General features: G+C 50.4%; 15 protein-coding genes across 15 annotated transcripts; 6 read left to right on the top strand and 9 right to left on the bottom strand.

Annotated features, from left to right (window-relative positions):
* Positions 1-941: 941 nt before the first annotated feature.
* SNOG_12355 (hypothetical protein) lies at positions 942-2080 on the bottom strand (the record flags this gene model as incomplete). Its single annotated transcript, XM_001802525.1, has 4 exons — positions 942-1280; positions 1330-1495; positions 1553-1724; positions 2032-2080. The coding sequence occupies 4 exons, from the start codon at positions 2078-2080 to the stop codon at positions 942-944; spliced, it is 726 nt and encodes a 241-aa protein (XP_001802577.1).
* Positions 2081-2677: 597 nt separating this feature from the next.
* SNOG_12354 (hypothetical protein) lies at positions 2678-4375 on the bottom strand (the record flags this gene model as incomplete). Its single annotated transcript, XM_001802524.1, has 2 exons — positions 2678-4147; positions 4271-4375. 2 exons carry the CDS (start codon positions 4373-4375, stop codon positions 2678-2680), a joined length of 1575 nt encoding a protein of 524 aa, XP_001802576.1.
* Positions 4376-5956: 1581 nt separating this feature from the next.
* SNOG_12353 (hypothetical protein) lies at positions 5957-6065 on the bottom strand (the record flags this gene model as incomplete). The annotated part of the gene is given in 2 exon segments (XM_001802523.1): positions 5957-6015; positions 6035-6065. 2 exon segments carry the CDS (start codon positions 6063-6065, stop codon positions 5957-5959), a joined length of 90 nt encoding a protein of 29 aa, XP_001802575.1.
* A 2067-nt stretch (positions 6066-8132) lies between these two features.
* SNOG_12352 (hypothetical protein) lies at positions 8133-9331 on the top strand (the record flags this gene model as incomplete). The annotated part of the gene is made up of 4 exons (XM_001802522.1): positions 8133-8321; positions 8356-8697; positions 8937-9012; positions 9198-9331. The coding sequence occupies 4 exons, from the start codon at positions 8133-8135 to the stop codon at positions 9329-9331; spliced, it is 741 nt and encodes a 246-aa protein (XP_001802574.1).
* Positions 9332-9422: 91 nt separating this feature from the next.
* On the top strand, positions 9423-10143 carry SNOG_12351 (hypothetical protein; the record flags this gene model as incomplete). The annotated part of the gene is made up of 2 exons (XM_001802521.1): positions 9423-9496; positions 9540-10143. 2 exons carry the CDS (start codon positions 9423-9425, stop codon positions 10141-10143), a joined length of 678 nt encoding a protein of 225 aa, XP_001802573.1.
* A 415-nt stretch (positions 10144-10558) lies between these two features.
* Positions 10559-11232, bottom strand: SNOG_12350 (hypothetical protein). Its single transcript, XM_001802520.1, has 3 exons — positions 11056-11232; positions 10954-11005; positions 10559-10902 (listed from the first exon to the last, which is right to left on the bottom strand). The coding sequence occupies exons 1-3, from the start codon at positions 11084-11086 to the stop codon at positions 10656-10658; spliced, it is 330 nt and encodes a 109-aa protein (XP_001802572.1). The 5' UTR covers positions 11087-11232; the 3' UTR covers positions 10559-10655.
* On the top strand, positions 11139-11467 carry SNOG_12349 (hypothetical protein; the record flags this gene model as incomplete). Its single annotated transcript, XM_001802519.1, has 2 exons — positions 11139-11192; positions 11405-11467. The coding sequence occupies 2 exons, from the start codon at positions 11139-11141 to the stop codon at positions 11465-11467; spliced, it is 117 nt and encodes a 38-aa protein (XP_001802571.1).
* A 249-nt stretch (positions 11468-11716) lies between these two features.
* Positions 11717-12746, bottom strand: SNOG_12348 (hypothetical protein; the record flags this gene model as incomplete). Its single annotated transcript, XM_001802518.1, has 3 exons — positions 11717-11778; positions 11866-12239; positions 12283-12746. The coding sequence occupies 3 exons, from the start codon at positions 12744-12746 to the stop codon at positions 11717-11719; spliced, it is 900 nt and encodes a 299-aa protein (XP_001802570.1).
* A 510-nt stretch (positions 12747-13256) lies between these two features.
* SNOG_12347 (hypothetical protein) lies at positions 13257-15591 on the bottom strand (the record flags this gene model as incomplete). The annotated part of the gene is made up of 3 exons (XM_001802517.1): positions 13257-13930; positions 14039-15326; positions 15376-15591. The coding sequence occupies 3 exons, from the start codon at positions 15589-15591 to the stop codon at positions 13257-13259; spliced, it is 2178 nt and encodes a 725-aa protein (XP_001802569.1).
* A 633-nt stretch (positions 15592-16224) lies between these two features.
* Positions 16225-16839, bottom strand: SNOG_12346 (hypothetical protein; the record flags this gene model as incomplete). Its single annotated transcript, XM_001802516.1, has 1 exon — positions 16225-16839. The coding sequence occupies one exon, from the start codon at positions 16837-16839 to the stop codon at positions 16225-16227; it is 615 nt and encodes a 204-aa protein (XP_001802568.1).
* An 848-nt stretch (positions 16840-17687) lies between these two features.
* SNOG_12345 (hypothetical protein) lies at positions 17688-18290 on the bottom strand (the record flags this gene model as incomplete). The annotated part of the gene is made up of 2 exons (XM_001802515.1): positions 17688-17850; positions 17965-18290. 2 exons carry the CDS (start codon positions 18288-18290, stop codon positions 17688-17690), a joined length of 489 nt encoding a protein of 162 aa, XP_001802567.1.
* Positions 18291-20430: 2140 nt separating this feature from the next.
* Positions 20431-20840, top strand: SNOG_12344 (hypothetical protein; the record flags this gene model as incomplete). The annotated part of the gene is made up of 2 exons (XM_001802514.1): positions 20431-20564; positions 20657-20840. 2 exons carry the CDS (start codon positions 20431-20433, stop codon positions 20838-20840), a joined length of 318 nt encoding a protein of 105 aa, XP_001802566.1.
* Positions 20841-21216: 376 nt separating this feature from the next.
* On the top strand, positions 21217-21377 carry SNOG_12343 (hypothetical protein; the record flags this gene model as incomplete). The annotated part of the gene is made up of 2 exons (XM_001802513.1): positions 21217-21257; positions 21305-21377. The coding sequence occupies 2 exons, from the start codon at positions 21217-21219 to the stop codon at positions 21375-21377; spliced, it is 114 nt and encodes a 37-aa protein (XP_001802565.1).
* Positions 21378-22113: 736 nt separating this feature from the next.
* On the bottom strand, positions 22114-24103 carry SNOG_12342 (hypothetical protein; the record flags this gene model as incomplete). The annotated part of the gene is made up of 5 exons (XM_001802512.1): positions 22114-22427; positions 22713-22865; positions 23048-23531; positions 23581-23675; positions 23722-24103. The coding sequence occupies 5 exons, from the start codon at positions 24101-24103 to the stop codon at positions 22114-22116; spliced, it is 1428 nt and encodes a 475-aa protein (XP_001802564.1).
* Positions 24104-25334: 1231 nt separating this feature from the next.
* On the top strand, positions 25335-26398 carry SNOG_12341 (hypothetical protein; the record flags this gene model as incomplete). The annotated part of the gene is made up of 3 exons (XM_001802511.1): positions 25335-25397; positions 25540-26303; positions 26335-26398. The coding sequence occupies 3 exons, from the start codon at positions 25335-25337 to the stop codon at positions 26396-26398; spliced, it is 891 nt and encodes a 296-aa protein (XP_001802563.1).
* Between the last annotated feature and the right edge of the window lie 258 nt (positions 26399-26656).

Raw genomic sequence — 26656 nt, 5'->3', positions numbered from 1 at the left:
CTGTCGTATTGCCATCTCCTGATAGCACAAATACCCAGGGAGCGACCCGCAGTCAGTGAGGAAATGATAGATTTCAGCATCTAGCTAGCTTTTCGATAGGTGTCGGTAAAGTCCTGAGCCCTCAGGGTGATCTAATCTAATATACTGGTTGCTTACTTCATCATCCGATCACGTGCGCAACTACTACACCACACCACCCCACGCTCGAAGTTCGGATTGAAACTAGGCATTATCAGCGAGAGTCAAATGTGATCGATACTCCAGCCTATCGTTTCGTGCTGGACCTGATATCGCCTATTCTCCAAACACTGGTCAACCACGGATGAAAGTTTCAAAGTTCTCCTTCTTAAAAAACATTTTGGCAATCAAGGCTCTACGCCGACCATGACCCAAGCGAGCGATGAGCTCACGACAAATGGTTGGCTCAGAGTAGTAGACGACAATCTAAGGGTAAGGCCAAATTGATCTCTTTTAATTGCTTCGCAGTCACTGACGAATCTAGTCTCAGGGTATAGATTGTGCTCGCGAATAGAAGTAAGAGTGTTATGACGAGTTGAGCAATGTGGGAACGGCCAGAGGAAGTTCACATGAGCAGGACCAGGGATTCCACAATGCACGGAAACTAGCGAAGAAGCCCTTCGAATAGCAGGAATTACAAAAATGGCGCCTTCTCAGGCACTTCGGTTCAGTCTCCCAGGTTTCAACGCACCATGAAGTCGAGCAATAATGGATACCTACTTCTAAGGGTACAGCAACTCTCCGCAAATGAACCAAAGTCGTCTTCCTCAACTTGCACCCTATACAGCAGCCGCAAGAGCTTTCTCGAAATTCATGTACGTTACCAATATGTCGCTCGATTTATCCATGGCCTCTGAGCCACCAGTGATGCGCAGTGCTCTTTTATCAGGCACTACAAGCTGTCAGCGTGACACTCAATGGATCTATGGCGCCATACCTGCGTGCACCTCTCGCCCATAGGCGCGAGCTGCGGTCGTTGCCACGACTCTCCATGGCCCTTGGCCAAGTGCTTGATTGACGAACAAAAGATTTGATGTCGAGCCAGAAACGATGACGGTACCATTTTGGCCACCTATCGAAGACCATGTAACGGAAGGAGCGCCCTGGGGCTTAAGGCCAGCGGCAGTCATGACGTCGTGCGTGCTTGCTTTGCCAAAATCCTCGGGCGATGTGGCAATTTTGAATTTGACGGAACTCAGTGGACTAGTACCATTGCCGATTTCTTCTGACTCAAAAGTGATGATGTATTGATTGTTCGTGACCTGTAAGTTTTGTCAATGGTTGTTTTGCCACGCGATATTACCGGCCTACCTTCGCGACACTTCCCATGCCGATTTGATCTGCCAAGACACTTGACGCAACTGCATCGGTAGCACCACTCCAGGCTCCATAAACACTGTTCGTTGACTTCTGAGATATCTTCTGTCTATGCTTGTCATCTCCTCGATCGGAGTAGTAGACAGTCAAGCGGTCATTGCTGGTCGATAATTAGCAGATATCGCAATGTGCAGTGCTCCTCATCGTCAAAACTTACTGTAGCACCATATGAGGCTCTCCCACAGCTTTCAGGCCAATCTCACCCCCTTTAACGATTTGCTTCACAAAGTCAAACGTAGCACCGAGATCTGTCGATGCGTAGAGCTCAATATTGGTGCTTTTAGCATCTACAGCATTGACGACGAGGAGTGTTACATTGGCATCATCGCCTAGTGATGGTACAAAAAGAAGATGCGGCTCAAGAAGTTTCCTCCCCGAGGTAGCTGGTCTTGCAGTGCCGTGTGCGTACCAGGAGAACCCATTGTTTGTAGATTGGTAGATTGGTAGCGGGCCGCTTGTTTGGGCAGAATCGTTCCAAACTGCAAGAATGGTATTGTTTGGAAGGTTTTCTGTACGTGGAGATGTGAGGTGGTGTGTTGAATCGTCTGGCTGATACACTGTCGCATTATCAAAAGTGTCGACGCCAGTGAATATTGGTGCCGGTGGGTCCTCGGGATCTTCTGTGGGACTTGGTACTGGAGTAGCGGAAGTAGTAGTAGGCTTCTGTGTGGGCGTTGGTCGCCATGGTGGTGGGTCATCGTCAGGCGGATTGTCTGGCCAGCCTGGACTATCGTCGTCAGGGTCGTCAGGCCATTGCGCCCTTACAGCACAAGCATACAATAGCATGGCGACAGTGGAAAAGTTCAAATGCATTTGATGGAAAGCCTCTTTGGGTCACTGTCGATTTGCTGCACTCAGTCTTCGCAATGCCAACAGCACTCTTTATGTGGCTGGGGCACAAGCAAAATGCCATGATTGTATATCTTTTCACATTCGATATGAAGTAGCTCATTTCAAAATTCAGTGTTGCAGAACAGTAAAAGTCAGTTGGAGTAAATGAATGATGATGGGTAAATTCTGGCACAGGCCGTTCCCCGCAGAAATCAAATTGAGCAATCATCTTCCACCAATATGCTCCATAGCCGCTCTCGGTTAGATTCCACATCGATTAAAATTCTCCGAAGCATGGTTCGGCGGCAGTTGTAACGCGCGTGCTAGTGTTGTTCGCGACTTTACGCGGGCTTGATGTAGCATAGCTCTGCTGCCGACCGATGTTCGGTGGCTTTGAGGGAGATTGCAGCAACGGATCCGATTCCGACCACGCATGAGGACTTCTTCGGTCTTATTGCGCATGTAGGCCAAGTCCTAGGCCTTCAATGCGATCTTTGAGTCCTCCTAAGATCTCCTCGGCGCGACCTGACTTCTTGTCCGGCTTGTCATTGTCATGCGATCCCGGCTCTTTCTTGCGGCCACCACCCGTCAATGGAGCTTGGTGCATACTTCCGTAGTCAAACTCGCTCTCTACGACTTGCTCGGCTGTAGATGGTCTTTCAGTGCCGCCAACGCAGGTCCAGGTCGAAGCTCGCTTAGTGTCACCAATCCCGATATACCTTGCAACAGCAGGATAAATGCAAAGATTTCTGGTGATAAGATCTCCATCTGCACCTACGATTTCGGCTTCCAGAGTTTCAGGTTGTTCGTTGTCTTCGACCCATCTCACAAGTGAGTCTAGAGGGTCTTTTGGAACCGGGCCGACACCACCGCCGCAGTGCAACACGCCAGGCGCAAGGAACAAGCGATAGTAGTCATCAACATCGCGACCCATAATAGCCTCAACCTTCCGTCTATACTCAATGGTATGCTGATATGGAATCGCCGGATCATCGATTCCATGCCAGGTGAGCATTTTCGTTCCTGAGTCGCGTAATTTTGAAAGATCCGGGTCGTCAGTGTTGAGGATGCCACCAAATTCAGACAACGCCGATACCCAGAGTGAATACCAGCGGTCTTCATCTAGCGTAGAGAAGTCGAAATTTTCATCCTGTAGGATCACCTGTCGCAGCCAATTCGCGGAGATACTGAAAGGATTTGCGGAGCGGGTGCCATCTTCGGTTGTTGTTATATCTGCAAGAACCGTCATTGGCACTCCCCAAGCGAGTCCAGTAAATTTCTTGTCGGCAACCGTGCTACCTGGTCCATCATGAATAGCTTGTACAACTCCAGCCATCTCTTGGGAAATGGTGACTTGCTGCCCCTCACACTCGAATGCTTCGCCAACTAGGCTTGTTGGTGTCCACTCACACGCCTGAGGGTCTTCGAGTATGCCCGTCTTCAGGTCATACTCACTCTCGCAAGCTTTTATAGCTTGGTATCGGAAGTATTCCAATTCGCAGTTGGACGGGTAAACTTTTGCCTTGTTCATCACGACCAGTGGCCACAGTTCACCAACGACCAGATTCACGAAACTCGCGGCCGGGGCCGTCGCTAGGATACCATCAAGAAGCTCAGGGTACTTCTGTGCCACAGCGTACCCCTGTCTTCCTCCAGTCGAGCATCCGTTCCAGTAAGAGTGATGCGGTTTCGACCCATAGTACTGATGTGTGATGCTCTTGGCGATGAGAATCTGATCGATCGTACTGCGTGACGCAAAGTTGTGGAGCAAACCCCAATTAATGTCCCTGTTGCCATTCTTTCCACTCCGCCCATCATGTGTCTTAGTGTTCGTAGAGAGCCACGAGGCGTCCCAAAATTTGCCAATGGCGGGGTCGTGTCCGCCATCCGTAGAGACTGCTGCCCATCCCTTCTTGATGGCCTCACCTAAAGATGCTTTAGATAATAGCAATGTGAAGTTAAAACGAACAAACCTAAATGTGCCCCCATCATGCCTGTGGCTGTTTCAGCAGTGTGTTGTGCGTTTCGCGAAGACTCTTCTTACCAGCAGCAAAACCTCCACCGCCTGTGGCTTGAAGACGTCCATTCCAGTCGTGTGCATCGAGTGGCAGCCAAATTTCGACAAGCACGTTGTCTTGGCTTTCGACATGATTCCTTGCTTGATGCGTGAGGAAAACGCGAACCTGACAAAAGCTTAAACCGCTCAAGGCAGGCTGCCAAGGAGCTCCTTGGTCACTCGTAAAGTTGTACTGGGGTTGTGCTTCCACCGAGAGTATGGTCACACCACGACCAATCTGCGGGTCGGTAAAGGCTTCGGAGGAGCATTGTGGCGCATCATTACCGCTAGCGGCAACCACTAGAGTATGCAGCAGCAATGTTGCTGCGCAGAAAGCAAGCATCGTTGTCTTGGTGTATGTAATTGATACCAGTCCGAGTATCGTGCTTTTCGTCACAGAGGAGCAACCAGAAGTAGAAGTCTAATAACCTCCTGAACTCGGCGGAGCGAGTATGATGTCTACAGATCCACTTCTGCAGGTTTCGTCCGCTCGGCGGCTTGGCGCCCGCGGGCACTTCACTGCCAGGACTCCGCCTACATCCGCGCTCCACATTCCCCGCAATTTACAGCCGCTACATCATGGCTTTCCATGTAGGTATTGAGGCAAAGTGATCGGATAAAAGATACCCGCTAATCTCGGCATGATCGCACGGGAGATTGTAAACTTCTTTTTGTCCGTCGCATACGTTGAAACTGCCAGCTGGCCGACGATTGACAACAATGGAACGGTTTGTAGCAAACACTGAAAATCACAACCAGTCTAACATTTGAGTTCATCACATTCATGTCATACAGCCAAACCAACATCTCCACACTTTTCTCTCTTGCTATTTACGGGCTGTTTTCGTTTGCCTACGCTAGTCCGCCCCATTAGTACTTGCAAATACGCATCGACCCAATGCCTCGGGCGCGATTATCTGCTCCTAGTGCCCTTTGTGCGCAGCATGTAATGGAATCGCGCAGACATGTTGTGCAAAGGTCAGTCATGAGCGAAGGAGTTGAAGTAAGCTATGTTGACCAACACAGTTTGAAATGTTTCACAAAAGACTTCTTCTCTACATCTAAGATAACGGGTTGGCCTCGAACCAAGCGGCAAAATTTCATTTGAATCTATTGCTATGCCGTGATTTAGCTCCGGCTTTCACACGGAAGGAACTCCACCCCACAGGCAATGGATTTGATGTAGAACCGAACCTACGTAAGATTTTGCACCGTCCATTGGGGAATCGATTAAAGGCGGTGGAACTAGATGTTCGTCTACATTGTTCAAGCGAACATGTGCACTACCTTGGAAGCATATCGGAAGGGGACCTTGTGTGAGACTAGGTTTCGTTCACTGGATGATAACTCTGCCCAAGCCGACCTTAGTGCATCCATGTCATCTTCTGATGCAGATATAGGTGCATCAATTTGAAAATGAGACTCATTCTGGAAGACTTGAAGCTATCGGAACTGCTAATCGTCTTAAATATGTACACCGTTATTTCCACAAGGCTTGGAACTATAGTGCGGCACAGCTTCAGTCCTATCCTCCGCTAGAGCAAAAATATCGGCCTGTAGCATGCTGGAGATGTTTTAATACTGCATTGGATCTCTACCAATGCCTAGCATGACTTTGTAAAGAGTTATAGCATCGAGGAGAAGTAAAAGGAGCATCGACCCGGGAGACCCATTCTAACAGCGGATCTCGACAGGCGGGATGTTCACCTTCTTGGGATTTGCGATCAGTAGACCTATGATCCAGGAGGGAACGTTCCGATTCATCCAAGGAGTCTTTGGCCATGGTTGCCATGCGATAAGTGAGCTCTGTGAAACTGCCGGGCAAAGAGAAGTTTCTCCTATAGAACGTGTAAAATGGAGACTTTTACGATCTTATATGCACATACGGACGCAATTGCGTCATGAAAGAGAAAATCGCAGTGGAACAAAAATGGGGGTGAGCTGAAGCTTACTTGCTAATCATGGGATCCCGCAAAAATTGAATCGCTAACCGGTCAAACCGGGCGTTCTCATCAAAATGTGCTGACTTACCCCGGTGGCTGGAGAGTCACCCCGAATGGAACCTAGTCGATGTACTCGGTCCTAGAATGCTTCTCTTCAAGGAAACGTGGATGCAGCGCTTATGTGCCATTCCTATGGTATGTGGTGACGTGCGATTCGCATCAGCACTTTCTTCTCACAAGTACCTTCAAGTCTTCAAAGCGCACTTTGTATTCCGTCGTGCGATACGAGTAGTTTTGTGGCTCTTTGCACTCTACTTTGCTTTCACTGATGAACTGGGACCTGTTGACACGGAATTTCGGAGTGTGCTGTGCTGACCCAAGGCGTTCAGCAACTAGAAACGCCAAACACTACTTTGAAGAAGTGAACGTGTGCACAAAAGGACTTTCTCTACTAAGTCAACGTTAGATTCTCGGTGTGTTCACGCGGATCGTCATAGCTCAATCCAAATTGAATGTAACTTTGGGTTCTCGAATTTGTTCTCTAATCGTCTCACGATTAAACCACGCCATCCTTAAGTTGCTTCGCCAGCCAACCTCGCTAGGGTACATGTACTGGACGAGCCGTGGCTTCTACAAAACTGCACCACTGAGGGACTTCTAGTAGGTGGAATATTTTCCAAAGCTACAAAATGCACCTATCCAGAGGTCTAATGCTAACTGTCCAGGTGTCTCGCACTACCGTTACTTCAGCGCCTTGTCACCATTGTCACATCTCGCCACATGGGTCTCAAAAGCGGCATCTCCTAGGCAATGCGCCTTCGAGGGCGAGGATATTGTGGCCGAAGAGATTCACATACCTTGATTGATACTGAGCAACGAGTAGCAAGAGAGGATGGGGGCAGTGAATGTTGTTCGGTGCCCGAAGACCTGAAACGGCCCAGGATGTAAGTAGTACTCCGTGCTCGATGTCAGCATCTATATCCCAATGAACATCAGTTCATAGCTCTGAACCATGGTGCGTGCACGTTTGGACAATCTACGCCCATCGTTATTGCGTGCCGTTCCCTCCCGTCTTGGACGTCGAGACCCACGACTTAACGTTGGAAGGCAATTGCCGAAACTTTGCGCACAGCAAATGAATCGGCGACCTCGCATTTGGTAGCGCATCAAGTGCATTACTCCTCGAGCTTGAGAGACATATTGGTCGCGGTTTTATCCATCAAGCTACGAAGCGTACAAGCGCACCTCCCGACTCTCTACTGTTCACACTGCAGCCTGCGTACAATTACCGAGATGATAGATGCAAATCTGGCTTGCCAAGGTACCGAAAGAGCATTTATCCGCTGGTATCGATAAGAAAGGATGCGTAGCCCTGTCCTGCATGTCAGCACGCTCTGATTCGCTCTGCAGATGGAAGCGGGCGCTTCTGACCCCAAGAATAGATGAGTGACGCGACTGCTTTCGTTCGCCTATGCGCTTACCATTACACGACAGTGGTTTATTCCATGTATAGCTCGCAGGACTAGATTATGCTTCTTGCTAGTCCCATTTCAGAGTGGAATCGTCGAACATCCACCTTTGCCGAGCTGCTGCTCGTAGTGAGCCTCGACGAGAATATGCTCATTGATATTCTGAGCGTGTCATGTCTCATGTCTGATTTTGGAATAATGCCCGGATAGTTTTAAACACCCGATTGTGCCATGCTAACTACGAGGCTACCCCGGGGTTGCTTGTACTTTTACTCCTCGTCCTTCATCTACGATCAACATCACGGCCAACCCGAAAGGCGCCCCATTCTCTCGCTTCATTTCTCATGTTCATTCGTTATTCCGCGTAGTTCATATCTGTTTTTTTTTTAATTCGTCAAACACCTCCTGCAGCATTGATTTCGCGGTTTTGATGCCGTCATGTATTTGACCACAGCCACTGCAACACAACAAACAAACGCAGAAAGTCAGGATAGATCAGACAGCATCCTTTTAGCGACATGGATACTTCTAGGAGTCACAGTATCTGTTTTTTTTGCTCGTCAAGTCCTGAAAGCAGTTGTTTTACAAAAGGTCACGGTAGATGACCTCCTCATCTTTTTAGCAACTGTAAGTCCTGTCAATGATTGATGAAGCCCTCAAGCTAAGCTGGCAGGTTTTTTCAATCGCTCTATCGGTTACGACGTCTCTACTTGCCTACAAAGGCCTCAGTTATCCGGGGCTGTTGGCCATTGAGCGTGCCAGTGTCCTCATGAAAGGCAACTACGCTTCCGACTTCCTCTACATTGCGTCGCTTTACTTCTCGAAGATCTCGCTGCTTCCGTTCTTTTATACTGTCCTACCTGTTCAGCGCATGCACCAAAAAGCAATAGCCGGTTTTGCGACTTTTGTTTCTTTCTGGAGCATCGCGTCGATAGTTGCTATCGCCTTCCAGTGCCAATTACCAACACCTTGGGAATCAATCGCCCGAAGGTGCTTCGATACCGTAAGTAAATAGACCGAAAGCATGGAGGATAATATCGGGCACTGACGAGATCAGCGAGCATTCTGGATGGTCTACTGCATAATCGACATGTCCACCGAGGTAGCTATGGTCATGCTATCCGTGAGCCTGGTAATGAACAAGCGACTGAGCAATTCTTTCAAGATGGCTGTCGTCGCCTGCTTCAGTCCCCGAGCGCTTGTTGCGGCCGCTTCGTTAATACGATTGATATGGCTAGATAGCCTCACATCCCATGGCCACCTCAATTCTCGACCCAACAATGGATTATGGATGCCGGCTATCCTTTCACAGATCCATGTGTGTCTTAGCGTATGCACAGCGTGCATACCATACATGGTCTTTATTAGACGCCTAGATGACTCACCGACGACGACTGAATTTCGAGCCAAGGAAACACATTCACCTAAACCATCTCCACTATGGAGTCGTAGACAGAGAAAGTCAAAGATTCTCAAGTCTTGGAACTCTAATGCGGTTGCCAGCCTGCGGTATGAGCGCGTACCACATAGGTCGCCGCAAATCCCCACTCCATCACCCCTTAGTCCTCTCACATCTCCGCGATTTGGCCTACGACCCTCAACAGCACGGAGCGGATCAACGAATCGTCATGGCCTGAGTATTAATATTCCGGAGCGCAGCAAGTCCCTTCCACGGTCATCTGACGTCGCAAGCCCACACACGGCCAGTTCATTCGCCTTGTCCCCGTCATGTACCCCGCTGCTATCCATGCACTCATTAGTTTCCGCTCAAAACCAGCCTACTCCGCCACCGAAGACGCATAGTCCCAGACCACTAACAGCAAGCTCATGCTACTCAAGCCGCAGCCTCTCTCCTCCTAGCTCAGCCAGGCCAGCGAGATTGCTCTCCCTGTTTCCGCAGTCGACGATGTCAGAGGCCCGCCATTTGGCAAATTCATTCCACCCTGATATTGCTCTTGTTGGTACATCACCCACCAGACGTCCACTCACAGATCAAGATCGTCACAAACCTTCCATCACCACGCAACCTTCCAAGCTCAGTCCAGCTTATCACGCAAGCTCATCCCAATCTACAACAACATCCCCGACCTCGAAACGGAGACATTACTCAATTCAAGAACTTGTCTCGCCCATGGGTGCTGCAATCAACAACTATTTCTCCAGCGCTGTGCCAAAAGCTGAACCACCACCAGTGGCGTTGAGTCCAGTTGCTACGCCAGGAAGCGCTCTTAGCCAGCGGAACGCCCATGTTCTGTCCCCGACAAATAATATGAGAACGCAAAAACCTTTGCCTCGAAGCCCTCTCCCCGGGACATCCCCTGATCTCGCTTGTAGAGAGCTTGCCATCCCAAATCAAGCTCTTGTTAATAATGAGATTACGCATTCCAGTGGTATGCCGCTGGTGCGGGATGCACGCAGCAGTCCAAAGGTGGTAGTGCGTCAAGTGTAACATAAGTAGTCAGTGGCGCCTGTATTATATTCATGTCCCTTTTCTAAAGCTGTCCTGAACAGCATGTTCTTGCCGTGGCTCCGCGTTTTATCTCCTTTTATTGTCAAATCTTTGGCATCAGGTACTGCAAGAGCTTCTGACTGCTGTGCAGATCCTAAATTCCCAGACTCAAGAATGTCAAGCGGCCCAACACTGTCCTTCTGAAACCCACGTCCGCCAGTACTGCAAAAGTAGAAGTAGAAGATAGCTTGAACTCTGCTGAACTAGTAGAGCGGTAGTAGAAAGCTGAAGATATGGGGGTAGGTCTTGTGTAGACTCTCGTTGCCAAGATAAGTAAGTCTTGAAGTTATAGGACGTCCTTCCAAATACCCAAGGTTGTCGTAGCCACATCACAGTACCGCAAGTGAAGAAGAGTGCTTTTTGATGGTGTGAGATTTTTTGTTTGGTCATTTGGAGCTCAACATCTTTATATGACGTTGATCATGTTCTCGTAAATCCCAGGACCAATACATCTACTCGCTCTTCCTGACCACACGCTTGAAGCCCTGCTGCTCGACCTGGGCCTGAGCGGCAGCGATAACCTGGTCCGCGTTCGGGTCGGTGAACCCGCAACCTGTCTTGCCGTTCTGAAGACTTGCTGCCTCAGCAGAGCAAACGCCAGCTCCAGACGATTCGACCTGAGCACAGCATGCTGAGGAGCAATCAGCGTCAGCCACACAACCGCCAGTGATGAACTGAGAGCCGTCTCCGGCGCCAACACTGTTGACCATTAGCTTTTTTCTCCCATTGATAGACTTTTGTCCTATTTACTTTGCAGCACCAGCATTGTTGGGAGTGACCTGGGCCATGGAGGTGGCGGCAACTGTATGGACTTTAGCAAACGTTGATTACATTGGAAAGGTAACCACATACGAGCAATGAGGGTGGCGATAGTGAAACGCATGTTGATTTATTTGGGGTGGTTTGGGTTTGTTGTTGAGAGTTGGTGAATGATTATGTACTTGAATGAACGACACCGGGTCGGATTGCAGTCACAGACGCAGAAGAAAGTAAGTGGAAGTGAGTTGGAAGTGCTGAAGTGGCTGGAGATGACATGACAACGAAGCGGGTGTGAATCTGATTTATACCATGCTTGGAACGTCCGAAACTTCCACGATATCGCATGGGGCTCTTCCTTCATCACGATATGAAGCTGCCTTCGTGTGATCAGCCAACTTCTAGGCGACATTGTGGATCAGGCGGGTGCTACGTGCTGTGACAGGCTCTTGATGCGACTGGAAATGTGGGGTTGACAAATGCCTTGGATAACACACTTGGACCTTAGGCGAATATTACGCTCGAGACAGTTATACTTCGGGAACGACGTATGGCCAATAGGATGTGGTCGTTATAGTGGCGAACGAGTCTACGGGGCTGTCCTGTCAGGCGTTTCAGATTTCTGGAACTGTCTCAGCCCCCGAACACACGCAGCCGAGCTTCAGCCCCATTCACAACGCACTCAGGATGGCAATGCAATCGATAACAAGAATTGTACACGCTATAATACGGTCCAGACTGATGCTACGACATATCGTCAAAGAACTTCATGGCGATCACACTTGCTCTGATCACTGTCGGTAGTTGTGGCACAGATATCTGAGACAAGTTAGGTTCGGTGTCTGCCCAGCAATGGCCTAAATGTCGTGTGAGTTTGTGATGCACAGTGGTCAATGCTATGCGTACCTAGGCCTTCGACTTTGTAGTGTTGCAGCAAGCCCTCGATTCCGTCACATGACCATGAGTAGTGCTGAACATTGCCATCTTCGATGACTTCTTCAGTCTTTCCTGTGCAGGAGTTGCGTTGCGCCCACCAATCCAGCCAGTTGCTAATTGCCGGTTGAGGACCACCGTCACCCTGCCCGCCCTCATATTTCACAGTCTTGTCGGTTGCTCCATGGATTTCTAGTATCGGAATTTTCTTCGCAGGTGAACATCCATTACTTGGCCCATTAATATCCGTGTAAAATGCCCCAGAATGCGCCGCAACCGCCTTGAACAGTTTGCTGCCGACAGGGTCACAGGCGAGCGTGCTGATGAATCCCCCGCCGTTGGACATGCTATAAAAGTTAGAGTGTTCAGAAAAAGATGTAGAAGCATTACCCAACGCCGAAAAAATGGTTTTCGTCAACGCAGAACTGTTCTTTCGCATCATCGATAACATCTTGTACAAACTGGACGTCTTCGGCGATAGTGCTGCCATCATGATACGTTGGCCCTGCCCAGCTTCCTCCAACACCATTCGGATAGATCATGATCTTATTGCTGCTATACCTCTCTTGACTCAACTTGGTATCCAGCTCGAAGAATGCGCCGATGCTGCTGGAGCCATGGAAGCCAAGTACGACTGCATACGGCTTCCTGGCATCATAGGAGCTAGGTAGGTGGAAGGAGTAGCTGCGGTCTTTATTGCTGCTCTTGAGGAAGCGATATTGTGTGACACCCGGAAGGAACGGCTTCTTGCCACATCCAGAGCTGGAGCGCTGTGCAACATGATCTCGAGGTAGTGCATGAACTGAGCTAAAGAAGGCTCTGAAAAAGAGCAGGGCGACAAAAAGATTGGTCATAATGAGAGATGTAGAGCAGAGCGTAAAAGAAGGAGAAGCAAATAGTAGATCGCAAGTCCCGTCATTTTGTTTGTCTTCTCACATGTTGGTCACAGGTTTGCGAGCTTTAACTGGGAGTGTGACCCTCATCCTCAATCATTGGCTGCGATCGGTGGCTGTTTAATCTCCTGGCTCCGAACAAACCAATACCGCACCCCGGCCATGGTAAGAAGTCGCATGATTCCTTGAACTAGGTCGCTGATTGGTGTAATGACATAAGATGTTTGTCGCTACTCGCAAGGCTTCTGTGGAGATCTGGTGACGGTGACCGTGTTCAGGGAAATGGGCTGCAGGACCGCCCGCATGCTTGCTTCCGATGGCCACACAAGTCTCGCACAGGCACTTCAGAAGTGAACGGCAAAGTGCTCGCAAGGTTGTATCTGGCCGAGTATGCCTTCGAAGCTATTCGTTCTTATTCGAGAGAGGGATATAAGAGTATGGAAATACACTCAGGTCATTCATTATGTTCCATCATCTCATCCCCATGTCGACAACTTGGTGTCCAGGACTCGGGGGTACGTCTCCAGTGTCCCAAGCTTTCTGCTCGGTTCCAAGATTGAACAAGATCTCGCCGCCGTTTGTCATGATTCCATCTGCGTCATCATGCTCGAACCAGTTTTGAATCCATTCCTTACCGTTTATGCGCACGCCTTGAACATAGTAGCCTTGTTTTCCATCTCCATCGTCGAGACCTTCTGCAAGGATGCGGAGTGTATGGTTGTGATTGACAGTGATGTTGATGTCATTAAACCATGGACTCTCCAGAAGATACACAGGCGTAGTAACAACTGGATACAAGCCCAGCATCTGCCAGATCAACCAGCAGTTGAGCGCACCAGCATCGGAGTTGCCAGGGATACCGGTGCTGGTGTTGAAGTAGAAGTCGTTCGCCAGCTGCCTCGATCGCTCGACGCTTTTGAACTGTTTAGAAATGTAATTGTACAAATATGGCGTCTGGAAGTCCGGCTCGTTTGCCACATTATTGATCGTGGTGATGCCCAAGCCATTGACACCAAGATCAACACCAGAAGTATTTGGCTGGAATATGTAGTCCAATCTACTCTCAAACCCATCTGGTCCACCCATGAGTTCGATGAGGCGCGCCATGTCATGCGGTATAACGAACGAATATTCGAATGAGACACCTTCGTAGCTTTCCTGTTGCCAGTTACATTCGCCACAATTAGTTATATTGTATGTCTCGTGAAATGTTCCATTAGAGAATCGAGGCATAACAAAGCCTGAAAAATTACGACTTGTAGCTTTGGCATCCCAAGAAAGCTGCCAACCACCAGAGCGTCGGAAATAAATACCTTGCTCATCTGGTGCTTCTCCGGCAGCAATCTGGCTGACTGCGAAGTCGTTGAGGGAGTACTCGACTGTTTTGGACACAGCACGCGAGTTGCGGTTGGCTGAGACATAGCCGAGTGGAATCCAGTCGTCCAATGCTGATCGACCCTCTTTAAGAGAGCCTGTTATGTCGACAGGATTCTCATCGAAAAATGGCAAGACTTCAGCATTCTTCTTGACCGCAGCGTAACCCTCGGTCCAGTTTATGGCGCCCCGTAAGCCTTTCACATAAGCATCTGCGAGGACATTATCCGCATTTGAACCACCTTGGACCAGCCCGTTGTAGTTGCCCGATCTACCATCTGGAAGATAACCTTCATTCTTGAAGATATCGATCAGGGATCGAAGCATTGACTCGTAGTAACTTGGCATTATGAGATGCCACAAAGATACCTGGTTTCTGAATAGATCCCAGAGAGTGTAGAAGTCGTCCCAAGATGGCTCGTCCGATTCCCAGAGTGGGTTTTCGCCGATACGCTCACTGGGCATCAAGTTCATGAAATACAATGACGAGTACAGTAACGCAATGCGTGTCTTGTTGGCAGAGTCAGAGGTATCGACCCTGATCTTGGAGAAGACTTCTCGGTTCCACTCGTCACGTGCAGCTTGCGTAGTCTCTTCGATAGACCAAGACGCCAGTTCCGAGTTCTTGTAGGCACAAGCTTTTTCCACGCTGATCAAGGATACACCAACCCGCGATTTTACCTCAGTGCTGTTCTCCCAAGTAAAGATGGCACCAACCCGGTCGTTCAGGGGTCCCGATCTTGCGCGGAGACCGGTATAGGTAGGGTGTGGTATCGTATTGTTGCCAAAAGTGCGGAAATGGCGGCCGACCGGAAACGTGTTTCTGCCCTTGAATGCTTTCGCACTGACAGGTGGACTATCGAATTCGCCGCAGACGTATATTGTTACTGGTGGACCAAGGCACCAGCCACCCGCAATGGATGTGTACCCAGTGTAGGTCCTTGATTCTAGTTGTATCTCGATCTCGCCACCAGTATAGAACTGCGAATCCCAGGATCGCGTCGGATGTGGCAAGTAATGCGAGAGATCAACTAACACGTGCTTCTCTGATGATGGAGAATATGTGTAGTGATACAGCCCTGCATGACGTGAAGCAGCAAGCTCTATCATTATGCCCGACTCCAGTGTTGAACGAAAGTAGCCCACAGAGGCAACGTCGTCGCCAATCTGTCCATTGATCAACATTGCTGCCAAGTTGAGGAGTATTCGTACTTACCCTTTTCTGCCAGTATGTACGATTATCCAGCAAGTTGACGTCTCCGTCGATTTCAGTGAGCGGCATCTGCGCTGGAAAACCATACTTTGGGCCTCCGCCAGTTCCTGATACGTGCATCATACTAATCCCTGTTACAAATCCTTGCGGTGTGTAACCGCCATTGAGTGCACTTTGGTTGATAGGCTCTTCGTACGTGTCGATACCCAATTTAACCATTCCGAAAGGCCTCGCAGCTCCTACGAAAACGTCTCCCCCGCCAACTGTTTCATTAGCTGTACATATGATCAAACCGCAGATGCAATTGACCTACACGAATATCCCGGTATGGCGCCCTCCGACCCAATGAAGGGATTCACGTATTGTGAATAATCTACATCTTGAGCTACGGTGCACCCGATGGTAAGCAAAAGCTGTGACAGCCTCATTGCGGTTATCTTTGGAGAACGGCAGGCCGGCTTTCAGTGGTTCTTGAAGCGCAGCATGTTTGCTGGAATTCCACGGGACGTCGTACCCCGCATCTGCGCATCGTTACCTGAACGAAAGCCTTCGATGTTACGTCGAGTCCATAATTAAGCAATGACGTAATAGCTACGCTAAGAACGGAGGAGCGCCATGCGGGTGATCGAGTCCATCGCTTGTCACGTGGGCACGATACTTCACCATATTATTCACCCGTCCTCAATCTATTCCTGTATGAGCCCTGTTGTTCTTCGATACAACTCGATCGTCACAGTGCATATCTCAAGAGACCAAAGGTGTGGTATAGTGTTTCTTTTCTTGTATAGTTTAAATTATCTACATTACCATTATTTCCATCTTCTCCACCTCACCAAGCCTCTTGACTAGGAATCAAGCAAGCTGACCGCGCACAGCTCCTGGCAACGCGAGAGATGAGTGCGTGTCTGCCATAAATGCTGTGGGGTTTGCCTCGATCATGGAAACGTGGAAGCCTTCGCCAGAATCCTTGCCATCGACCATCACGCCCGTGACGAACGGACCCTTCAGGCATCCAGCGCTGTTGCGGACCACAGCGTCTGCGCCAACTGGCTCGGGGTTCGGGAAGGAGATTCTGGGTGGCCCGGATGCGCCCTTGGCGGCTTCGTGGATGTGCGTCGCAGTCGTCGCAGGAGATGAGAACTCGCCCTGGAAGTTGTGGAGCGTGATGTTGTAGCAAATCATGTTCGCGGCAGAGTTGAGTCCGAAGATAAAGGTTCCTGACGCGCCTGCGAGACCACCTGTGGCCTCCGTTCCGTTGACGACTTCCTCAGGAACAGCATTAATATGCTGCATGGACGTGAACGCAAAGAGCTGGTTGGCATCGAAGGCGTTGGCTGCGGCGATGCCAGCCTGGTTCATGTCGAGGCTGACTTGGACGGTGATGACTCCGTTGCTGGCTCCGGCGATGGGAGCGGCGGCGGCGCCGAGCATCAAGCCCGCGAAGAATGAGAGAGTAGTGGTCTTCATTATGGGTATCTCGGAATGAAATGAATGGAAGTAAATGCAAATGCAGATAAAGGCAAGAAATGAATGTGTATGAAGAGAGACTGTTCAACAGTGTGCAACTCCTGGTTTGATAATCATGGCGCGCAAAGTGCCTTTATACGAATTCGAAAAGTCTCTGTGTGGCATGGCGGACACCTGAATACCAAGGCTTGGTACGGTATGGGAACTTGGTTCCCGATGTTTGAGGCATCATTGTTACAGGTGCCTCGTCTCGCAGATCTTGGCTGGAGGAATTCTCCGAGCTTCGCGCTCATGCCAAGTCTCCTCTTCGAACCCCATGGAGAAGCTTACATAGCGGGATGCCAGGGAAATGCACTGTCCAAGCCTACTGCGGGTCCAGCCTCGTTTTGTTATTGGTGCAGCTCGGCTAAAAGTGAGTGTGAAACGACAAGACAGCTTGGCGCGCGAAGGAACGTCGGAGGCCCGACATGAAATTGGCACTCGTCAATTTCTTGGTAGCGGAATTCCAAGCATGTGAGGCTCTTCACGTATTGTTAGAAGCTTATAATCAGACCATAAAGACGGTTTGGACGCGTGGCGTGCAATCTCCCTATTGTCGTCAACCTCAGCCAGTTGGACGCACGACTCGACTAGAATTCCCACAGGGGAATGGGAGCACTTCTGGTAGCACACACAGCTTTGCTCACGCAGTGTACCTGTCCGCTTTTTGATCCTGTAATTCGTTAATCCTCACACCGAGTCTGAAGAAACTGACAGAGACAGTATGATTCTTGACAAGAGTAGTAGCGTTTCACAGCACATACCTAAATGCCGACAGCAATGTGTGCTTCCAGCTCTTTGACCATGTATTAGGCCGTATCGATGTCAACCATGACCTCATTCCATGCTGCGACTTTCTGCGCGCTATCGTCCATGGGCAGACCGGCGGCGTCAATCCACACATAATCCCACTTGCGTTCGCGACGAAAGGGCTTGTTGAGGCGGTACACACGACATGAGATTCTGCTGCCCCTGTGATGGCTGAATAATTAGGCAAGTGAGTGTGGAACTTTTAATGGTTGCTGTTGACCTGCACTGCTTTGCCAGCCAGTTTAAGCACTAATCACCGACACCCACGGCTAGTACTGGTTTTGTCGCCAGCTGCCGCCTTCGCCGCGAATCGCCTGCCTGGGTTTAGCCCTGACGGGCTGAATCTCTCGTCCAGTACTGTCGCTTCTGATCCTGTCTCCGCCACCAATCCCTCTGCATTCGTCGTCGGTTTGTACGTCGGATTTGTTCGGCATCATAACATCCATGTCCCAGCTCATGCTGTTGTCAAGACGTGACCACCTGTGCTCCGAGGACCATTCCATTTGCTTCTCCACCTGTTTTGTCGCTTCGTCGGCGAGAGACCGGTCTTCGAACAGGAAAGCGAGCTCTTCAAGAGTCCTACCGTATGTCTCGGGGAACATGAAGTACTACGAGAGAGCATCAGCGTCCGGGTTAATGAGTATCAGAAGAGTCAGACGTACGATAAAAACGATCTCGAACGCTAGCCACGCACAGTATGTGATCATATACCGATAGCCGATTTTCAACCCAATGGGGTTTACAAACGTGTTGAAAAAGCCCGCCGACCGGCCAAAGAACTGAAAAACCGTGATACCTTTCGCACGCTGCGCAAATGGAAATAGCTCGACGAGGTATGCTTCAGGCCCGTCAGTTTTTGGAATGTGTCATTATCTGGCACAACACTTACTGTATGTGAGAGCTGGTAATAGTGGGACAAAGTTAGCACTCGATCGAAGCTTAGGAAGATTTACCTTATGACAGCCAGGGGCTGAGGCAGTACATACTACTGAATGTTAGCGTAATTTGTCGGTGGATTTCGTCCTCGCAATACGGACCCATTAAAGCCAATCAGGTAACACGTCTGATATATGAAGATGATAGCTATGGTCAGTCGAGCCACCTCTTTGCGGGCGGTATCTTCCGCATACTGAGCGACACTGATCGTCCTGCGGGTTTGGGTTAATTAATTCCAAGATTGATCCAGAGCAAGGACATGTAGGGCATACCAAGTCATATAGCAGAGAAGCAAACTGACTGAGCAAGTCAAGTACATCTTTCGTCGTGGAAAGCGCCGGACGAGCAGCGAGATACACACTGCGTTTACCAAGTTCCAGCTGTTCAGGCCAACATTCAGCTTCCCTATGAACTTGGAGTCTTTGAACCCAATCAAGCGTAGGATATCGTTGAGGTAATATGACAACAAAGTATTGCCGCTCCATTGGGTGAAGAGGCCTAACGCGGCACCGACGATAATACGCTTGCGTAAGCCAGGGACGACTAGAAGCTCGCGCCATGACCTTTTGGAGTTCGCAAGTTCAATCCGCAAGGTGTGTTCGATCTGAGCCATTTCAGCCGCTGCGAAAGCGGAGTGGTGGTCGTTTTCGGCATGATAAAAGACAAGTGTGCGATATGCTTCCTCGCGACGATCCTTCGAAATAAGGAAGCGAGGAGATTCGGGTATCATACTAATCTTGCAGTCAGTTTGCAGTCTCTGGAGTGGGGCAGGTAGCTTTTTGTACAAGATGGTGGATATTTGAACAATCGATGGAACCATCTGGAGAAGGGACGGCAGACGCCACGCCCAATCGTCTTTTAACGACTGTGTTCCAAACGATATGCCGGCGGCGATTAGAGAACCGGCAAACCAAAGGGCGTTGAACAAACTCGTCATCGCAGCTCTTTCTTTTGGATATGCAAGCTCTCCCATAAGACTTGAGCCTGCGATGATGCAGAAGGGAATGCCGAATCCAAGTAAAAGTCGCGCAATAATGTACATACCAGCTAGCAAAAATTAGTACGCGATGTTGCTGTGTGAGGTGCACTTGCCGCTGATCGAGAGCCCTTGGATAAGGGAACCTATCACCATGATCCATGAACCCAGGAAGATAGACCATCTACGACCGAACCGATCGTTCACGTACGGGACCAAGGGGAGTGCGAGAATAGCTCCTAAGTTGTACGACGCGGAGATGATGCCGAGAAGCGCCCCCTTGGGGTTATTGAAGTCTACAGTCATCAGCAACGACAAGTTCATCTTCAAGTACAAGTGTCGTACAAAGCTGCCACTGTGGCGATATCTGAACTGCGTTGATCATCTGCGAGTCGAAGCCAGAGGTTATCTCGATGCCGATGCATGTCGGTAGCAATAACATGTACAGTCTCCGAAGATTGCGTTTACGGTACCAGGGGACCTGATCTTGCTCGACGATGCGTGTGAGCACCGGATCAGCTTGTCTGGCGGTAGCAGCTGCGCCGACGGGTGCCATGACATTTCCGCGCGTTCTACTCAACGCGCTTACTTTCGAGCTTTGCCCTCGATGGTGCCGTGGACAATCCTCAAAAGGGCCAGGGTTGTTGACTTTACGGAAGTGGTGCGCCGGTTGATACGCAGACGATCAGCAGCATCCGCGGGCGGGGATGCGCGGGTATACATATGGTCAGACATGGTCAGACATCCAGTCGGTCTTCAAGGCTCAGGCGTCAAATTTACCAGCCGGCGGTGCGGCATGGACACGAGCGCAAGTGCTTTAGACGGCTAGAATGCGTTGGACTTCGCCCCGCGTGTTGGTAAAATGCAAGTCAGGCTACGACGAATCGGGCCGCCTGCCGCAGTATTCCGTGCATGGAGATGCTGGTGAGCGGTTCGGGTCGGGTACAAAAGACGAAACCTTCAGGTAAGCAGGAAAGCTGTCGCAGCAAGTAAAGCGCACGATGCTCATAATTGGCACAATATTTCGTGTCGTGTCCATGGACACTGGAACAACAGAGGGCTACCCAGGAGCTCGCATCCAGCCTCGTCAATATACGAGGATGCGCCAAGGGGGTTAAAGTCGCCGCCGGGAGTACCCCAGCTTTTGCCTGTGCCACATGCGCACGAGTCAATCATTGGTACCGCGCGACAGAATCTGGGGCGTAGTCCGGCCATGCGAATCACTCGGGCGTGGCTATAACCTGAAATAAATCACGGTGGCTTCAGGGTGTGAATGCTGAAGAGGGTTCGACTTCCGCGGCACGGCACTTCGATTGTCGCTCAATACATGCGACGTCGGGCCGAAAGTATCCTGGACCTGCGCTCAAGCATACTCAAGGTTAAGCGAAGTCATACGTGGGAATCTGTCCAATCACGCTACCTCTAACTCTTCGATAGCAGGCGCACTTCATGTATTCGTTCTGTGCTGCTCAGGGATATGTTTGATTGAAAACTGCGTAGGTACATGTGAAGGTCCATCGGAAAGACCCAATCAACAAGCCAAAAGCAATGCCATTCGTTGGAAACAAGACGGAGATTGCAGGATAACCCTACAAGCACCACTTAATGGTATGATCATGGCGACAATTCGACCGGTCAGCCCTAACTCGGTAGACTAGTAAGCCTAAATTGTGTCTTCTCTCTTCACTAGTAAGATAAGCATAGCAACACTGGAATGGCGACGATGAACATGAACCGCGCCTTTAGACCGCAGCCCTTTCTCTCCGATCGACGCTAAAGGTCCGCTAACGGCTGTTTGCCTATGAATAAAGAACGCATAGCAAAACGCAGTGAACAGATCGTGCCCCATGTAAAGAATAACTCCACATAATCCAGCCAGTAGCACAGGTAGGGTCGTCTAAGGCATTTGTGCTGTGAATGGGGATTGGAATGCACTCGATCCGCCCATCGGCCAAATGATTCGCATAGCGCTGCCAAACATACGCTCAAGTAAGCACAACAATGGAGACTATGCTCACCCTAACAGATCCCTGCATCCGATAGTCTACGTTTTTGAGGAGATCGTTAGGATGATGTACAAAGACATTATGTAGCAGCATTTCACGACTGTGTCCATCAACGTTCTCAGCCCGTCCTCTTGATCGTCATCGTTATCCAAGTGATCATGCTGCTACGTTAGTCAGCAGCGAGCATGCAGGTATGGGATTGGAGTACTACGGACATCGGGTCACCCCTCTTGCGAGGCTTGCAAGGCTGGTGTCAAGTCTTCGTCATTGCTGGGTTGATTTTGTTGTTTAGTGTCAGATTTGCTGTCAAGCATTGAAGGATTGCCAGGTCAAAGACTCACATCCGATATCGTCGAAGAGAGGAAGATTGCACGCTTTGTATTGAGACGTGAGATCGACGAGTGTTACCCGAGCTTAATGAGCGCAGACGTGCAAAGGAGATTATACAAGATGCAAATTATCGGACAACAACGCTTCATGTTCCTCGGACAATAACATACACGGCCTCTACGCAAACATGGGCTGAAGCTTTCCACTAACTCGCTCCATGACCCTCTGCGGCAGCAAGTTCTCATACACGTGACCAACCCACTCACAAACAACCGGCCGTGTGTTCCGCGGGTCAATTATCTCCTCAATACCAAAATGATTCGCCGTACGTACCGGATTCATCAGTCGTGCGTAGTCGTTCGCTAATTCAGCATACCGCTCGTCTCGCTTTGCCTTGCCCTCTTTGCGCTCGATCTCTTTGAGTTCGAATGAATGTCCGACTTCGATGCCACCTTCTAGTGGGAGCGAGCCCCAGACCCCGGAAGGCCAGGCTACCCGCATGCGAGGCGTGCGGCAGTCTAGCATAACTCCACCAGCCTGAAAGAGCGATTAGATTTAGAGGATATATCAGGGGAAGGTGGCTTACAACTCCATACACACGCCGCGTCACAATGCTGAAAATTGGCATCGTAGTACTGTAGTATGTTGTAGCGAGAGTAATACCATGGCGCATAGTTGCCGTTCGCTCAGCCACGGTTCCGATTGCGTAGCCCGGGATATCTAAGCGGTACTCGTTAGTAAAAACATGTGGAAGGAAATGAACAGCACGTTCGCACCTATGAACTGGACTAGAGGGAGGTTAAAGACATCCAGAAACTTCAGCATGCGTGTGATCTTTTGCGATCCAAGCGCGTCAAGAGCTCCGGCGTTGACTTCGCAATTCAGTGACACGATGCCGACTGGCTTACCGCCAAAGCGAGCCAGGCCAACTATGGCCGTTCTACCCCTTGTGGCTCGTTAGCGGTCTTCCTGTGCAATACTTGGGAAGCATACCATAGTTCCCCGATCTCGAAAAACGATTGGTCGTCGACAACTTCTTTGATAATAGCACGCGGATTATAGCTCCGGTTCTTAGCACGCGGTATTATAGATCGTAGCTTTTCTGACACACGATCAATTGGATCGGACGGTTCCACGGTGGGTGGAAGCTTCGTGCCACAATCGGGCAGGTAACTCAACACAGTCCGAACCTGCTCGAAACAGCCTGCTTCATCGGGGGCGAGGTTATCGATGGTTCCGTTCGTGCAGTGCATAGCCGGCCCGCCAAGATCGTTCAAAGACAATCCTTCTTCAAATGTAGCGTTCTTGACGATATTTGGACCGCTATTGAAGAGGGAGCCAATGTCGGCTGCCATGACAGAAAAATGGCATGCAACAACGCGTGCGGCACCAAGTCCTATGGCTGGGCCAAGGACGGCTCCTAAGTTGGGAATGCCCATGTTGAGTTGCTGCACGACCTGCGTGAAGGATGGCAGGGGAGGGATGTAAGAGAAGCCTGTTGAGCGAATTGTCGTTACTGAACCTCCGCCAGAGGAGCCATCGACAAGTTTGATTATGGGTATTTTCAACGCAAGTGCGAGCTGCTCCATGTATAGCTACACACGATCAGCATGGGCCATCAGTGCCGTGTCAACAAGTACGCACCGTCTTCTCCATCAACGACCCATCAGCATGACCAGCACGTATCGAGAAGTCATCAGCAGTAAACACAATCTTTCGGCCTCGTAGTCGTCCGAAACCTTGATCATGTCAGTTCGGCCAGCCGTACCAACATGTCCTACGTACCCTGCACATTGTTCGACGGCACAAAATCCACAGGCTCTTCCTTCGTCGGCCCAACTTTTTTCCAAGTTACAGTACCGCTCACACTACCAACCTCTTGGAAGCTCCCAACATCCAGCAATTGTTCAACGCGTTCACGGACCCAGAGCTTGCCGGCCGCTTTCTGTCGTACATAGCCCCTGTTCTTTGTGTCTGGGGTTGAAGCAATCTTACGGAGCGTCGCAATCTGGCCAAGAATATCTGAGTAGTCGGCGGGCAGATCTGAATCTGCATTCTTCTTCCTTCGACGTTTTGGCGGGTTTGGCGCGATGTGAGAGCTGACCTGCGCGAGACGGTCTTTTGCCGTCGACGCGTCTTTTGGCGGTGGTTGTTCGTCTCCGGCCATCTCAATTAAAGAGGACTTTTGTGCTGCTATCAGATGCTCCCGAGGAGAAGCAATCGAATGGATCTACATGATGGCGGCTCCAAAGCGCGTGGGATTGTCGCAGACAGGCAAGTGTCGGGTGGCTGCTGGGGACCGAGGCAGTTGCCGCTTCCCCGCCTCCTTTGGCTTGTTACACTTCAGCACGACTACGAACGTGATTGAACAACCATGGAAACACTGTGCTATCCCGGAACACTTGGAAACAACCCCATTGAGTGCTGTAAATACTCACGGCGGGGAAGAGTAGTTCAAGGCCGACCTTGACAGTGCGGACGCAACTTTTTCTAACCCAGATCATCACAGTTCATTGTAGAAATACTTGAATAGGCATCTTGTCCAAATCTCCTATCAGCTAAAATGAACCGACCACCACCAAGACCCATAAAGCGCCTCTTAATCGCCAACAGGTCAGTCCACCACATACTTCTTCCCATCACCATCCTAACCTCACCACAGAGGCGAGATAGCGACAAGAATAATCTCATCCGCCCGAGAACTAGACATCGAAACATATGCCATCTACATATCAGGCGACGCATCACATGCATCCAGAGCTACCCATGGCATCGAGCTGCCATCAGCTGCGACCTTTATGGACATTAGCGCATTAATTGAGATGGTAAAAAAACATCAGATCGACGCCGTCCACCCAGGCTACGGCTTCCTCTCCGAATCCGCAGCGTTTGCAAAGCGCATGTGGGACGAAGCAGGTGCGGCGGTAGTTGGTCCCGGGTGGGAGATCCTTGCGGAGACGGGGGACAAGTTGAAGGCGCGAGGGCTTGCGGAGCGCTGTAAGAGATGACTAAAACTGCTTCGTCCGGAAAAAACCCCTAACCTTGTTATAGGCAACGTTCCAGTATCTCCGGCTCTGCTGCAGCCTACAAACAGCGTAGAAGATGTCCGACGCTTCGCTGCAGCAGTGGGGTATCCGATTATGGTCAAAGCAGTCGACGGGGGCGGGGGGAGAGGCATTCGGTTGATTAGGAGTGAGGATCAGTTAGCTTCGCTGGTCAGACGTGCTGTGGAGGAAAGCCCATCGAAGCAGGTGTTTGCTGAGAAGGCGGCTGTTGATGGATTTCGACATATCGAAATTCAGATTATCGGAGACGGCACTGGTAACGTCACGCATTTATGGGAACGTGAGTGCTCGTTGCAGAGGAGGTATCAGAAAGTGATTGAATTGGCTCCGAGTATGGTGTCGAACCGCGAGTTAATTGCCAAGGTTACTGAGGATGCGCTGAGGATAGCTAGGGAGGTATGAAGGCCGGAAACTCTCTAAAAATAGGTTTCGTTGACGATTTTCTTAGGTTCGATACTTCTCGTTGGGTACCTTCGAGTTCCTGGTCAATTTTACATCGGGAGAGTATTACTTTCTCGAGGTAAACCCACGTTTACAGGTCGAGCACACCATCACTGAGTCCATCTCGATGACGGATATTGTCCAGGCCCAGTTGTTTCTCGCCCAAGGAGCCAAACTGGATCAATGCAGCCTGCCCAATGCTGAACGAGATCCAAGAACACCACCAGTAGCGCACTCAATACAGCTGCGTGTGACGGCTGAAAATGTACAGAGCGACTGGTCACTATCAATTGGCAAGATCACATCCTTCCAATTTCCCACAGGAAACGGTGTGCGGATAGATACCCATCTCATCCCCAGCCAACCATCCATCGTCTCAGCAGACTTCGACAGCCTTCTTGCGAAAATCATCATCACAGCATCCTCCTGGTCGTCCGCAGTCAAAAAAGCCCAACGCGCTCTCTCCGACACGCAAATCTCGGGCGTCAAGACGAACATTTCCATCCTGCGTGCGATCCTCGCGCATCCAGACTTCTCAGCAGGTGCATGCGACACGCAATGGCTCGAACGCAACCACTCCTCGCTCCTCGCCCAGTCTCTCAAGATGTCGTCCGCACGCACAAACATCCCCAGCACCGACGCCACAACATCCCCGAGCTTGCAGCTCACCACGGCATCCACCCTCTTCCGCGCCGGCGACGCATGGTCCCTCAGCCTCTCGTCAAACAAATCTGAGCCTGCGTCACACCATCTCGAGCTGACCCGCGTCCTCCGCAACGACTTCCCCACCTCGCTCACCGCTGAGATCCTCTTCACCACGCCCGCTACTTCCACGCCCTACACGCTCACCATGGCCTCGACGTCCGCTAGCGCAGCTGCATCAACCTCGCAGCACCGGCGCGGCAATCCGTCTGATCCTTCACACATCAGCGTGCCATTTCCCGGGAAATTGGTAGAGGTGCTGGTTGATGTGGGGGATGTGGTTAGGGAGGGAGACGTGTTGTGCGTGGTGCAGCAGATGAAGATGGAACTGGAGGTACGGAGTCCGAGGAGAGGGAGGGTGGGGTGGGTCATGGAAGTTGAGGATGGGGAGGAGGTGGCGGAGGGGATGTTGGTTGTTGTTTTGGAGAGGGAGGGGGAGAGGTTGTAGACAAGAGCAAGTAGCCCGGATCTGCCATGGTTGGACAGTAATCACTCGGCTCGATCCGACGGGT

This window comes from Parastagonospora nodorum (genome assembly GCF_000146915.1).
Source record: "Parastagonospora nodorum SN15 chromosome Unknown scaffold_22, whole genome shotgun sequence".
Classification (NCBI taxonomy): domain Eukaryota; kingdom Fungi; phylum Ascomycota; class Dothideomycetes; order Pleosporales; family Phaeosphaeriaceae; genus Parastagonospora; species Parastagonospora nodorum.
The sequence above is the reverse complement of the archived record's forward strand: the minus strand, read 5'-3'. Positions and strand labels throughout refer to the sequence as shown.

Excerpts from the sequence above, each read along its gene's own strand:
- SNOG_12350 (XM_001802520.1), bottom strand. The coding sequence starts at position 11,086 with ATGCGTTTCACTATCGCCACCCTCATTGCTC. Across the intron at positions 11,006-11,055 it reads TATCGCCACCCTCATTGCTC|TTGCCGCCACCTCCATGGCC; the intron begins GTATGTGGTTAC and ends AAGTCCATACAG. Across the intron at positions 10,903-10,953 it reads AACAATGCTGGTGCTGCAAA|TGTTGGCGCCGGAGACGGCT; the intron begins GTAAATAGGACA and ends AATGGTCAACAG.